Source organism: Orycteropus afer, unplaced genomic scaffold (genome assembly GCF_000298275.1).
Source record: "Orycteropus afer afer isolate SDZICR_OR568_19922 unplaced genomic scaffold, OryAfe1.0 scaffold00024, whole genome shotgun sequence".
Classification (NCBI taxonomy): Eukaryota; Metazoa; Chordata; class Mammalia; order Tubulidentata; family Orycteropodidae; genus Orycteropus; species Orycteropus afer.
Genome location: NW_006921611.1, coordinates 7,019,191 through 7,033,306, shown reverse-complemented (window position 1 = coordinate 7,033,306; position 14,116 = coordinate 7,019,191). Strand labels below are relative to the sequence as shown.

The 14,116-nt window shown below is 40.1% G+C and overlaps 1 protein-coding gene across 1 annotated transcript in view; it reads right to left on the bottom strand.

The window, feature by feature from the left end:
- The window catches only part of PLEKHA2 (pleckstrin homology domain containing A2), a 69,845-nt gene that overhangs the window by 3,776 nt on the left and 51,953 nt on the right, over positions 1-14,116 (bottom strand). The window contains exon 9 of the mRNA XM_007935004.2: positions 10,611-10,674. Within this exon, the coding sequence (XP_007933195.1) occupies positions 10,611-10,674 (64 nt within the window). The remainder of the gene's footprint in view (positions 1-10,610; positions 10,675-14,116) is intronic.

Below are 14,116 nucleotides of genomic sequence, written 5' to 3'. Positions count from 1 at the left end.
GTGGGGCTGGCGCGGGATTGGGCAGTGTTTCGTTCTGCTGTGCATGGGGTCGCTATGAGTCGGAAACGAGTCGATGGCACTTAACAACAACAACAAGAAGTAGCATCCATTTGTTAATACAGACCACTGTACGTACCTCAGATTTTTATTATAAAAGGTTTTACAGGGACTGGTTCATAACTAATGGTTGTTGAACATTCGTAACTCAGGAACTGCCTGTAATTCCATTTTCAACCCCAGCCCCATGAAAGCCAAATTCCATTTTCAACTCCAGCCCCATGAAAGCCAAATCCCTCTTCAAATCCTTCGGATTATGTATTATCTCCAAAAACAAGGCTTTTCTCAAAACACAAGCTACCAACTGAGTCACAGCAAGACCTCAGATGTGTCTTGAATTTCCATCCAAGCCTTAAAAAAGGCTGGATTTGGAGAGTCAAATTTAACATGAACAATCTGAGCAATTAAAAAGTGTAAATAATTACCTAAGAACCCCAGAAGGGGGCAGCAGCAGCTCTGTGAAGAAAGGAAAGACCAGCAAAAGGCTTCAACCTCATGGGTGGAAGCCCTCTGAGTTCTCAGTGATTTCCAGCTTTATAGAGGCTTAGCCACTCCTCGGAAGGAAGGTTGGGCAATCCTACTTCCGTAATGATACTGCAAGGAAGGTTGGGCAATCCTACTTCCGTAATGATACTGACTCGGAAACCCAAGGAGGGGTCGCTATGAGTCGGGACCGACTCGACAGCACACAACAACAACAACAACGACAGTTCAAATAAGAAGACCTGGTGGCAGAGTGGTTAAGTGGAAAGGCCGGAAGCTGGAACCCAGCAACCATTCCATGGCTGAAAAAAAACTGGCAATCTGCTTCCATTAAGATTGAGCCTAGGAAACCCTATGGGGCAGTTCTACTTTGCTCTACAGGGTCACTAGGAGCCAGAATCAACTCCATGGGACTTGAACTGTAGCAAACCTTTCTAAGGGCCCCACTCAGTGTCATACACTACATCAGGTGCCAGCAGGAGATGAGACCAGGACTGAATCTTTGAGCTCCAAACATTTACATTTAACCTCCCTCTGTCCACTGCATCCTCTCCTAATATTCTCATGCAAACATACAAGTGTAGATTTATATGCATGTGCATATATATACATTCAGACACCAAAGTCCATTCAGCAAAGTTCTCAATGTCTATCCCTCACTTACCATATCCCAGAAAGTACTCCTCTCTGCATTTTATCAGATGAAACATGACCAGTTTTTTCAAATCTCAAACTTGCATTCCCCTCTTTCCTGTCACCTAAAACAAGCATTCTTGGTTATATATATATATATGTGCAGAGGACACTTGCAAGGCAGTTTCATATCCTGGAGCACTGCGTCAAAAATGGTATAGCAACAAGTGCCTGAGGCAAACGCCTCTCTCACAAGCTACAGCTGCAGGTTTACCTGCACTCTCTCCTCCCCTTTACTTCTTCCAGTTATTTGACAACCTGTTGTTTCCCCAAGAAAAAAAAGGCAATTTTATTCCAAAAAAAATCCATCCTATAGAGTAGGAGAATAATGTGGAACAAAACTCAAAATCATTTTAAAAAAAAAAAGGACCAGATCTGCTGGTCTGATAGAGCCTGGTGAGACCCCTGAGACTATGGCCCCTAACTACCCTTCAGGTCTGGAACTGAACTCACTCCTGTGGCTTCCAGCCAAATAACAGACAGGCATATGGGCTGAACAATTACATCAGATACATATACTACTCGAAGAGATCAACTGTGGGAGAACAGAAGGACAGTGTTTGCACAGGGAGACAGCTGGGGGGAGGGGGGCGGAGTGCATGGGAGGGAAGGACACAGGGAAGAGGTAACTACAGGAAGTGGGAAGAGAGCTGTTACACTGTGGGGAATTGTGGTAAATGTCATAAGACAAAATGTGTATGAACTACTGTATGGAAAATAAATTTGCTCTGTAAACTTTCACTCAAATCACAATAAAACCAAACCAAACTCACTGTCACTGAGTCAGATCCAACTTACAGAGTTGGGTTTCCGAGGCAGTATCACCCTAGAAGTAGATCACCCAATCTTCCTTCCAAGGAGTGGCTGGTGGGTTTGAACCACCAGCCTTCTGGTTAGCAGTCAAACGCCTTAGGCACTACACCACCAGAGCTCCGGCCTAGTCCTAAAAGATAACCAAGGCCAGATCTCCAAGGCCCTTCCAAAAAGTATTTTACTGAGATCAGGGCTACTCTGTTCTATAGATAGAACTATTGGGAGAATTAAATGAACTCATTCAGGTAAAGCAATTAGAACAATGCCTGGTACAAAGCAATGGCTCTATAAGTATTAAAAAACTAAACTCACTGCCATCAAGTTAGATCCGACTCATAGCGACCCCTCCTTGGGTTTCTGAGGCAGTATCACTACAGAAGTAGATCGCCCCATCTTTCTTCCAAGGAATGGCTGGTGGGTTTGAAACTCCAGCCTTCTGGTTAACAGTCAAATGCCTTAGGCACTATGCCACCAGAGCTCCTTCTATAAGTATTCAGTATTATTATTTCATTATTACTATTATTCTATGATTTGAAGTACACGAATGAAGTCTTAAATTCCACCATTTACTGCCCTCTGAGAACATTTTTTCAGTTTTCTTATCAGTTTCCTCATTCTCAAACTGCAAGTAATCCCTACCTGTCAGGATCAAATAAGATGACATATTTGGGGAAGGAGAAAAGCTAGCCTGGATTGGAATGAGATGGGGGTGATTAAATTGATCATTTGTACAAAAGCATTATGAAAGATTTCCCTCATAAGGGAACTAAAGATGATTTAGTTGGAGAATTCTAGAAGGCAAAAAGAAAGACAGATATGGGGGCTGAGACAGTGACAAACATCTCCCACATCACAGTCTTACACAGGAGATCTGGCATTTTCATGAAACCCACCACTGCCCTTAAGTCGATTCCAACTCATAGTGACCTCTACCGGGTTTCCAAGGCTGTAAATCTTTACGGAAGTTAGATTGGTTCATCTTACTCCTGTGCAGCACCTGGTGGGTTTCAACTGCCAACCTTCTGGTTAGCAACCAAATGCCACCAGATCTCCTTATTTCCATGAAACAGACTAGAAAATGCCCCATGATGACAATCCAATAATCAATTCCCAGAGGAGTTAAACTACTTCAAATCCTTCTACTACACTAGCAAAACACCTCCCACCATGTCAAATGTTACCCAACACACCATAGTCCACATTCTCAATTGTCATTTAAGGCTAACTATCACCAACATACTCTTACATCTTCTCTAGCAACTACCACACAATAAACCTCAGCATCTTCACTTAGCAAGAAATCACTGAATCATAGAAAACTAGAAATCATGGAAAACATCTACAGACTCAAGGACAAGGATCAAAATATAAACTATTACTCTTGGATGACTGCCTAATAAAATTAATTTTTTTTCTATTTCCTATTTTAAAGTAAGAAGTACTCATTAGTGATAATATAGAGAAAATAAATGTTAAAAGATAAAAAATTAAAATCTCAAATATCTTATATATATATGATATTTTTCCAATATTTTTCCAATTTATGTCTTTGTTTTCCTAAATAAATCAACATATGTACATACACACACACACACACATTTAATTTTTTTTCAGTTAATAATATACCAAGTATATTGCTATGTTATCAAACATCTTTGTAAACATCTTTAGTGGATGCACAATAGTCTATCAAGTGGATATACCATGGTTTACTCACCCATTCCTATCTTCTTAAACATTTATACTATTTCCAGTTCTTCTCTTATATAAATAATGCTGCTATGTACATCTTTGACCATAAAGTTTTCTTCATACTTAGGATTCCTCAGCTCCCAGGGCAATTACCCAAAGATTTAAGGGTGGGTATTCTTTTAAGGATCTTGGTACATATGACTAGAGAGTTGTGCTTATACATCTACTGACAATATTATTTTTTATATGTACCCTTGCTATAATTGGATATTAAAGTTTTTTGAATCTTTGCTAATATGAGAGATGAATCCCTTTATTAAAATATTTAATAATTAAAAAAATTGAAATTTTTTATTACTTATGCTTCTGCCCTTTTAAGGACCATTTTTTCTATCAAATAAAGTAGGTAGTAAACCAGCCATGATAATAAAAACTAGCCTAGTAAACATTATTTTAAAAAGTTATTCAAATACAAAAGTAGGTATCATAATTGATTCACAAGGAAAGAAGTAGAACATTGCTATATGCAATCAAACCTAGAAGAGTCACCTTCGAGTTCAAGAGCACAATCAAAATCTCTATCAGGAGTTTTAAGAACAGGATTTACTGGCAACAAAACTCAGTGAAACCCTAACAAATTGTATTAAAAGTTGGATTATGTATATACATCTATCTTTTATAGAAAGCATGTACTTAGCTTTCATCAAAATCTTGAAACTGTCTTAAAACAACATGGGCAGCTTCATGAACCATAGGTAAAAAACAGAGCTGAAGTCCACCACACCGTGGTGAACTAATAAGAGAAAAATAGAAAGTTTAAAACTCAGTGGAACAAAAAGGAGAGTGCAAAGCTCATACCTTCATCTCTTCCTGGTATGCATGTGTGTACATTTGCTTTTAAAGCATGGTTCAAAAGAAAAAGCAGGGTTTCTATCTTTAAGGGCATATTTTTAGGTGAAAGGAAAAAAAAGGCATTAAAGAGTAACCACAGCCTACAGTTTTACTGCAAACCAATGAGCTCTTACTGAGTATCTACAATGAGCCTGGCACCATAGAGGTGCAATGATTGATTTTGGTTATTGCCAAAGCTCCTATCCAAAATTTTAGGTAGCTCCTTCTTCATTCTATCTCCAACTTCTGCAGCTTCCTGTCCCAACAGCTGATAACACTTGCCTTCTTCCCAAGAACCAATCTAATCTTTAGATGGAGCTCTGTCAAATAGGATGGCATAAGTTGTGCAATGGACAATTCCAGGGACGTCATTTCACCTTTTGGTCTAAAATAAACAGTAAGTATTCAAAGAATTCTAGTCCAACACTCTACAACTCACTTTTGAGTCCTCTAATTCCAGCTCTTACAGCATCCTACTCTGACACTTGAGCTTATGCCAAGACCAAGACCAGTCTGCACCACATCTGTCATTTCAAATAACTGCTTGTCCTCTTAATAAACTGCTTATCATGAACTTCTAAGATTGGGAATTGGTGAACCCTGCCTTGGTTTGTCAGTTAATACTTTGTATCCCAAGGATTGAAATCTCATTTTGAATTCTTGCCCAGAACCAAGAACCACCTACCTGCTGACAAGCTTGCTGACACCACCTGCCTTTCTGCCTGCTTAGATACCTGGTTATTGCCAGATTCTGGATCTCTGTCACCAGGATCCATCTAAGACACCCAGTTACCCTAAGCTGTTCTTTCCTGATTCAGAGTTGAAGTCCTCTGGTTGACTGTGATCATACCCTCTACATCTTGGGTTTTAGACTAGGCTGCTTTTATTTTTTTTAATTGTGGTAAAATATATATTACAAAAAAAACTGCTGTCTCAACCACTTTTAAGTGTGCAATTCAGTGACGTTACTCACATTCACCATGCTATGCAACCATCAAGACTATCTATTTCCAAAGTTTTGTCATCACCCCAAACAGAAACCCACCTAAGCAATAACGCCTCATTATCTTCTCTCCCCACTCCTATGTATTTTTAGACCAGGCTGCCTTTAAATGACACAAGTGAGTAGGGTCTTGCTTTAGCAACTGGTGTCTCCCAATCAATTCCATAATTTACTGGGATATGATCTCAGCCAAATAATTTAACCTTCAGAGACTCTGTTTCTGTAAAATGGGGATGATTACATAGACTGCTGAAAATTCAATTATATGCTGCCTGTAAATTGCTTAGCACTGTGCCTGGGAAATCAAAATGTTCAATTAATAAAAAAGTTGTCATCAAGTCAATTTTGACTCATGGAGACTACATGTGTTTCAGAGTAGAACGATGCTCCACAGGGTTTTTCTATGATCTTCCAGGAGTAAACCACCAAGGCTTTCTTCCAAGGCACTTCTGGGTAGATTTAAAAAAAAAAAAAAAAAAAAACACTGCCAACAAGTTGATTCCAACACATACCAACCCACATAGGGTTTTGAAGACTGTAAATCTTTACAGAAGTAGATTGCCTCATCTTCCTCCCATGGAGCAGCTGGTAGGTTTGAACCACCTCTTCTGGTTAGTAGCCACATGCCTTACCCATTGTGCCACCAGAGCTCCTAAAACCAAACCCACAGCCATCGAGTTGATTCTGATTCATAGCAACCCCCACTGGGTATCCAAGGCTGTAAATCTTTTTGGAAGTAGATTGCCTCACCTTCCTTCTTGTGGAGCAGCTAGTGGGTTTGAACTGCCAACCTTCCAGTCAGAAGTCAAATCCCTGCGCCACTAGAGTTCCTTATTATGAGTGGATGGTAGTTTTTATGAGCAGAAAAGCCTACTATGATGTGAGAGATCACAAAGTACAAGTTAAATGTAAATGTTAAATATAAAATAAATGATCAATACTGAAGTTAAAATCTAGCCCCATTCTGTTGCCCAAGTCTTTCTCTTCCATCCAAAGAGTTTGTTTTCTTCATCTAGATCTGCCCTATTTCACCTCTGGTCTAATTTTCCCAGATTTACTGAGCACTTTTGGAAGCAGGTGAGAACGTCACTTTGGCAATGGTGGGTAAAACTGCTGGCACAATATTCTTTCCCTTTGTCCACAAAACATGATTTTTACTTGGAACAAATGACTGATAGACCAACTCTTACTCAGACTTGCTCAGAATTAGGTATCTGACAGAATTTTTCTCAAAAATGAATGAAATGAGTCTGGTATGTCAAGGGAAATCATGACAGAATTTTTTCTCCAATGATAAATTTTGAACTTTCAAAGTAAAAATTACAATTTCAGAAAACTTGCTTCCAAGAGCTTGACAGCTTTCCATACTTAAAGATTTTCTTGATGATACAGATGACATTAATAAGTGTGATTTTTTACATTATATAATAAAACACGTCAACATTTGTAAGATCTATATACCTCAGATCACTAATTTCCAAATATAATTGTTTGAAGTAATGAATTACAAAATGTTACAAAATCGTACATGGGTAAAAAGATTAATTCAAAATGTGAAGTTGGCCAATGGATTTTAATGTAAGAGTTTGAAAGTTCACTGATATGATTTTAGATTCCCCATTTCACCTAACCATTAAGAAATCATCATTTGTCAACTTTTGGTGTCAAATCCAATAAGAATATTCACAATTATTCAAAACATTCTTAAAATACTCCTCTTTTTTTTCAAATGTATGTTTGCGTGAGGTCAGATTGTCTTCATATGCTTCAGTCAAAATCAATATGGTCACAGATTAAATGCAGAAGGTGATATTAAAATCCTGCTGGCTTTTATTAAGCCAGCCATTAAAGAGATCTGCAAAAATAGAAAACAATGCTGCTCTTCAATTTTTTTTTTTTTTGGGGGGGGCGGAATAGAGTAATTTTTCATAAAAAATATTTATATTAATATGTAATGAGTTTATAGTTACTACTTTTAAACTAATTAATAAATTAATTTCTCTTTGAGGTTCTGAAAACTTTTTGAGTGTATAAAAGGGTCTTGAAACCAAAAGTTTGATAAGTGCCTTAATTTTGTGAACAAGCCTTAAAGGGTTTGAAGTGACTTGCTTGCAGTTCTACAACTAATAAAGCCAAAATCTGGTCTTCAAAATGCATTTCTTATATCCTACTACAATTTTTAATCAATGTTCCTCTCTTATTTTCTACTCTCTGAGGTGCTATCAACAGATCTGTGCAATCGTTCATGTATTTATTTTCAGTGATGCTAGTGTTCTTTTATGCCAGACATGTGAGGAGTATAAGACAAAGGAAAACAGGAGTGATCAGAAGCTTCTGGTGAATGTGCATATACTCATGCAGATGATGAAATGTCTTTTAATATTTTTTGGTTGGACTACATGTCTCCCAAATCACTCTCTCTAGTCCAAAACTCTCTTCTTAACTCTTAACCAGAATAGTCAGTTGTTCATTTGACAAGTTATTTATTTAGTACCACCAATATGTCAGGCACTGTATAGCCAATCTCCCTTGGATGTCCCACAAGCACTATAAACTCATTACCACCCATGCTAGCCTTGCCTTGCCTTTCAACAGTTCCTCCTTCTGTGCTCCCATTGCACTAACTGGTTCCATCAGCCACACTGAAGCTCAAGCCTAAACTCTGGTCATTATCCTTGTGTCTCTACTTTCCTTTGACCTCTATATCCGCCCAACTCTCAAGTCCTGGAAAGTCTACCTCTTTAATATCTCTTGAATTTTCTACTTTTCTCCATCCATCCTAGTTCAGATTTCTTTTATCCCTCACCTGAATTATTCTAACAGTCTTCGATCTGGTCTCTCTAGTTCTTATAACTATAGTCAGAGCCACTTAGAGAACCTGTTCTCATCTGTTATCTACATTACATTGGACAGCACAAGTGGCTGCTAACCTGAAAGATGGTAGTTCAACCCTACCCAATGGCTTTATGATAGAAAGGCTTGGCAAACTGCTTCCATAAAAACTGCTGCCAAGAAAACCCTATGGAGCAGTTCTACTCTGTAACACATGGGGTTATAAGTCAGAATCAACTTGACAGCAATGAGTTTTTGGTTTCTTAAAAGGGCCAAAATTGACATATCTCCATTTTACAGATGATGAAATTAAGACTCTGAGAGTTAAATAATTTGCCAAGTGATATTTTTAAAGGGAAAATCTGGTTAGGTCACTCTTACTCTCAGGATAAAATATAAGCTCTCAAACAAGGCATATACAGCTATGGGTCCACCATACCTAGCTTTCCAGGGTCTCTTGGACTCTCTGCATGTTTTATTTCTAAGTCTCTAAGCCTTTTTTATATGTATACTTCCCTCTGCCTGGGACACTTCCCTCAATTGACTCAGCTTAGAAGTATCTACTTTTGGGAAGTTCCCAGGGCAACCTGTACTCACCCTAATAGCAGATGTATCACACTTTTGTTTGTTTGTTTCCTATTGCCCTAGTGTGCATTCCATCCTGTGATTCCCCTGGCCTCCTGAAGTTCTATAGGTTTTGACAAATGCATAGCGTCATGTACCTACCATCACAGAATCATGCAAAATAGTTTCACTGTCATGTAAAACTCCCTGTGCTTCACCCATTAGAGCCTCACCCCTCATCACACTGTTTTTTTAATTGCCTGTTTGCTTGCTGCATCTCTTTCTTGAGTTCAGGGTCTGTCCTGTTTAACACAGTATCCTCAACATGTGGCAGGATGCTTGAGACGGTGGGTACTTACAAGTATCTATTGAATGAAAGAACCAGAAACTCTTTTGTTGTACCTACAGTTTAAATCCTTGTCCCTGAATATCAATAGTGACAGTAAATAAGTGGCTCTCAAACCCATAGCAACCCTTTCCATAGTTCTAGTTTGTTTCCCAGCCTCCCCTATGCTGTTTCTTCCTGAATGGCATGTGCTTCTCTGAGTGAGTAAAACCCACAGATGACTAAGGCTCAGGCAGAAGGACAGGCTCAGAGCAGTCCAGACAACCAGAGCTGCTACCCAAGAAGTAGGGGAGAAGACTGGCCCACTGTACGAGGGAGGGTGTTATGTGGGGAAAGATACTTGGAGCAGATAAGAAAGGGATCTTGGAACCCTGAAAAACTTTGCTTGGGGAGCCTCACATTTAAACCAAACACTACACATTCATTTTAATACTAATTTATTATCACATAGGGATTCCAACTCATTGCAACCCTAAAGGACAGAGTAGAACTGCCCCCGTAGGGTTTCCAAGGCTGTAATCTTTACAGAAGCAGACTGCCACTTCTTCCTCCCACAGAGCATCTGGTGGGTTCAAAATACCCACCACCTTTCAGTTAGCAGCCAAGCCACTTAACCACTGAGCCACCAGGACTGAAATTCAATATTACCATGATGCTACATGAATTTAGGCATGCCCTGTGGACTGCTAACATTTTAGCCTAAAAGTCTAGCCCCTGGTTGGAAATCTGCCTTTCTAGCTCCTATGATTTTAGAAGGAGCTGGGAGAATTCCAAAGCTGTGGGTGGAGAGAAGAAGCTTCTGATAACTGAACCGTCAAAGTCCAAACAATGGCTTTCTCTGTGCAGCTGGGCTTTGCACCTGGCGCCTGCACAGGGCCCTCTGTGCTTTTGTCCTTCCGCACACAGTGATGTCCACACACATAAATACCCTCCAAAGGAGAAGTGAAATCACTGACCAGTTCTTCTTTTCTCTGCTTAGTTGGAGCCTAGCAGCTGAGAGCAGCTGGTACAAACTCACATTCCCCGGCACAGTAGCTCAACCTGCTTTTATGATTTTATGGTTGGGAAGTTTGGGGCAAACATCCTGTTTAGAATAAAATGAGACTCCAGACTGACTATTGGGGACTAAATTTACCACCTAGAAACTTCAAACAAAACTAAAAGAGAAAGCAAAGGAAAACTATTAGTACACCATTCACAGAAATGGAACTTTAAAGTCTTGAGTGAGCATTTTACCTGTACGTAGAAGGTCCTGGAGTTTGTTATTATTTCAAACAGGTTGTCTCTCATTAAGAGATCACTAGACAGAGAAAGAAAAACAAAGTTACCAGGCATGCTGGCACACACAATGATGACTTGATTTGTCTTAAATCAAGACACAAGTGTCCTGTATCATAAAAAAAAGGAAGGTGGAGGTCTCCCACACTATTTCTCCTTCAGCCCCTGACCAAAAAAATGTTCAGGGTTTCCACTGACCTTATTTCCAAAGAGGTCTCAGGAGGTTCTGCCAGCCTGATGGACCTCCCTACCAGTTCTTACAAGATTATGCATCTTTTCCTCTAATACCTCCTGCCTAATATCCACCCCACCCATCAATTTAATGGCTAAGCTATATGGAGTGTTTTATGTGAAGCACTATTTTGAGTGCTTTTTCATGTATTGGGAACTCTGGTGGTGTAGTACCTAAGGCATTAACTGCTAATCAGAAGGCTGGCGGTTCAAACCCAGAAGGAAGTCTGGGCAATCTACTTCCATAGTGATACCACCTCGGAAACCCAATGAGGGGTAGCTATGAGTAGGACCTGACTCAATGGCAATGAGGCTTTTTTTGTTTTTTTCATTATTATTTCATTCAATCTTCTCAACAATACAATTTGGTAGCTATGATTTTCCCCATTTTATAGATAAGGAAACCTAGGTCCAAAGACATTAAGTGACTTTCCCGTGGTACCAGAGTTAATAAGTGACAGAGACAGGATTTGAACCCAGGTCTGAGTCCAAAGCTTATGATTTTAATTACTCCACTACTAAGAAAGCCAACTCTTCAATTTCTAAAACCTTCCTCCACCCAAGCAGCAATCTCATCAATTTCATTAAGTTTCTGCTCTGTGCCTCATGGTACTGGGCATGGGAGACAAGAAGCTAAAGAGGAGAAAAGGAAGAGGAGAATAGATTATTTTATGTGCTTCAAACTAGGTATGGGCTCTAGAAGCTGAATCCCAACTTCTGCAAGGAAAAAGTAGCTGATGCTCAGTAGCATACCTTACTCAAATCAGCCAAAATTATTTAATTGTTAAATGCGTGCTGTATGTATCCAGTCACTGTGGGAAATATATAAGCAATGAAGGATCTACTTCCTACCCCAAAAAAGAGCTTAACCATACAAGACTACACAATCATATGTTAGATTGTGTATTATTCACCAAGAGTTAGAAAAATTCCAAGAAAGGATTGGTCATGGGTAGGGTTGACTTCATGAATGAGGCAGGGGCTGAGCCAGTGACATGGACATCCAAGCAAAGAAGAGCATAAAACTAAGGATCTACAAGACTGGGGATCAGATGAACCTGGGGCCAAATCCTGACTCTATTAGGAAATAGTTATTTTGGGAACGTATTTAAAACTTTGTAAGCATTTTTAACCCCCAACTGTAATATGAAGAGGCCTACTTTATCAAGCCAGTCACTGAAAAGATCAGTTATAAGGTATACAAGGTATGTGGCACAAGGTACATCAATGGAAACACATTGTGGTGTAGTAAATTACATGGTATGGCTTTTCTAGCCATAGTCTTTGTAACTCCCACCATATTACTGGGTGGGACCATGCCATTTAAACTCCTGATTGTTAAAGTCATCCACCTTGGGTATTTCTGTTGGCACAGTACAAAGTAATCTTCTGGGAAAGTTCACTTTCTCTCAGGTATGCAGAACTCTGATGTTGGGATTGATGATTTTGTCACTCTGCCAGGCTCAAAATGAGCCCTCCTAGAGACAGAAGGAATCTGACTGCCGGCTGAGAGAGACATGCTGCTCAGAGAGAGATGCCTGGCTGAGAGATGGCAGCAGAGGAACAAAGAAGCACAAGACAGAGCAGCAAGCTTACCTGACCCACAGAGGCAGAGGCCAGGCCAAGAGACCAAGGGCCAGAGAGGCATGTCTAAGGGCACAGCAGAGAGGAGACTGTCCTGACTGAAGCATTGTATCCTGAGCATGTTCTTGAACTTGAATTGTAGCCTGTTGTTTCCCTAATAAACCCCATAATCTGTAAGTTCTGTGTGGTCACTGCAGCAAATTATCAAACTCAGCAAAGAGGTGGTAGGTGCCACGGGAGGGACAGTTGGTGTCAAGGTTGGTAGGAGGGCTGGAGGGTGGCAGCATGTCTGGCCTTGGACTGCTGATAGTGATTCTGTCTTCCTCTTGTGTAGTTAGAGGAAGTCAAAAGATGCCACCACCCTGCCCCTTTAGCAGTTGGTGTCAAAAGTGGGATTTGTTGCAGTGGCTCCAGACTCATAGAAGCATGAGACTTTGTAAATGAAAGAAGGAAGGGGCCTGGGAAGTGAAACTTTGGATTCTTAGATAGTTACTTTGGTTGGTGTTACCTGTAATGGCAGAATATAGAGATATTATACTGCAGCTAAGGGGAGAAAGGGCTGAGGCAACAGCCAGGCCAATTAAAGGAGATAATTGATTCAGAGGCTAGGGCTTTTGGTTACACCCAGCCAAACACCCAAGGCCGTACACACAGAATGGGAAGATTATCAAGGTGAAGAGATGAAACTGGAATGTCTTAAATAGGATTATGTGTTTTAGATTATGTGTTTATCCGAACATACTACAAGTATCGAATGTTCTCTGACCTACCTGTATGTTAGAAATGATTATGGGGTATGGATAACAAAGAGCACGTAAGTCTGCCTTTAGCCAGTACTTGATCGGATATGTTAAAAGGGGAAACAGAATTTGTTCAAAAGAAACACAGGCTTTTGTTTCAAACCCTGTGTGTACAATATAGGGGGCTTAGGTAGAAAACCTGAACTGGACCCAGAACCTGAGTGAGGAAATTTGAATTTGAAAAGACTCACGCAGAACTACTGCGAAAAGTTCCTTCCAGGACTGGAAATTAAAGGAAGCCACCAAGTAGTAGGTTTGTATGCTGCTTGCTTGTGACCACATGGGTTCGCTTGAGTGGACATAGGGGAAGTGCAGCAGTGAAGAAATGGGCTAAGTTTGGTACTCTCTGACCTAGCCCACAAAGGCTGGGGATGAGTGGAAGGGCTGGTTGGTCTGAAGTGAAGGCAGAAATGTGACTCCCAAACTTGCAGCTGGTACCCATAACCTAGCTGGGATGGTCAGGGATGAGCTGACCAGAATACAACCAAATGAAGAGGAAGATGTTTGACTCTGAGCTGGTGTTAAGTTGCTACAATGTGATGGCTTCCACTGAGCTAGACTTAGCTTTTTTATGGATGCAGATGCCCACAGTTTCCAAGCAGAACAGAAGATTCTCCAGAGCAGAGTACTGGTTTGATAGGGATGGGCAAATTAGAAATTGGCTATCTAAAATGGGGGTAGAATGCTCATGGATAGGAAGACTGAACATTGTGAAAATGTCAGTCCTACCCAAAGCAATCTATACATTCGATGCAATCCCAATCCAGATCCCATCAACATTCTTTAGGGATATGGAAAAAATGATCACTAACTTTATATGGAAAGGAAAGAGACCTCGGATAAGCAAAG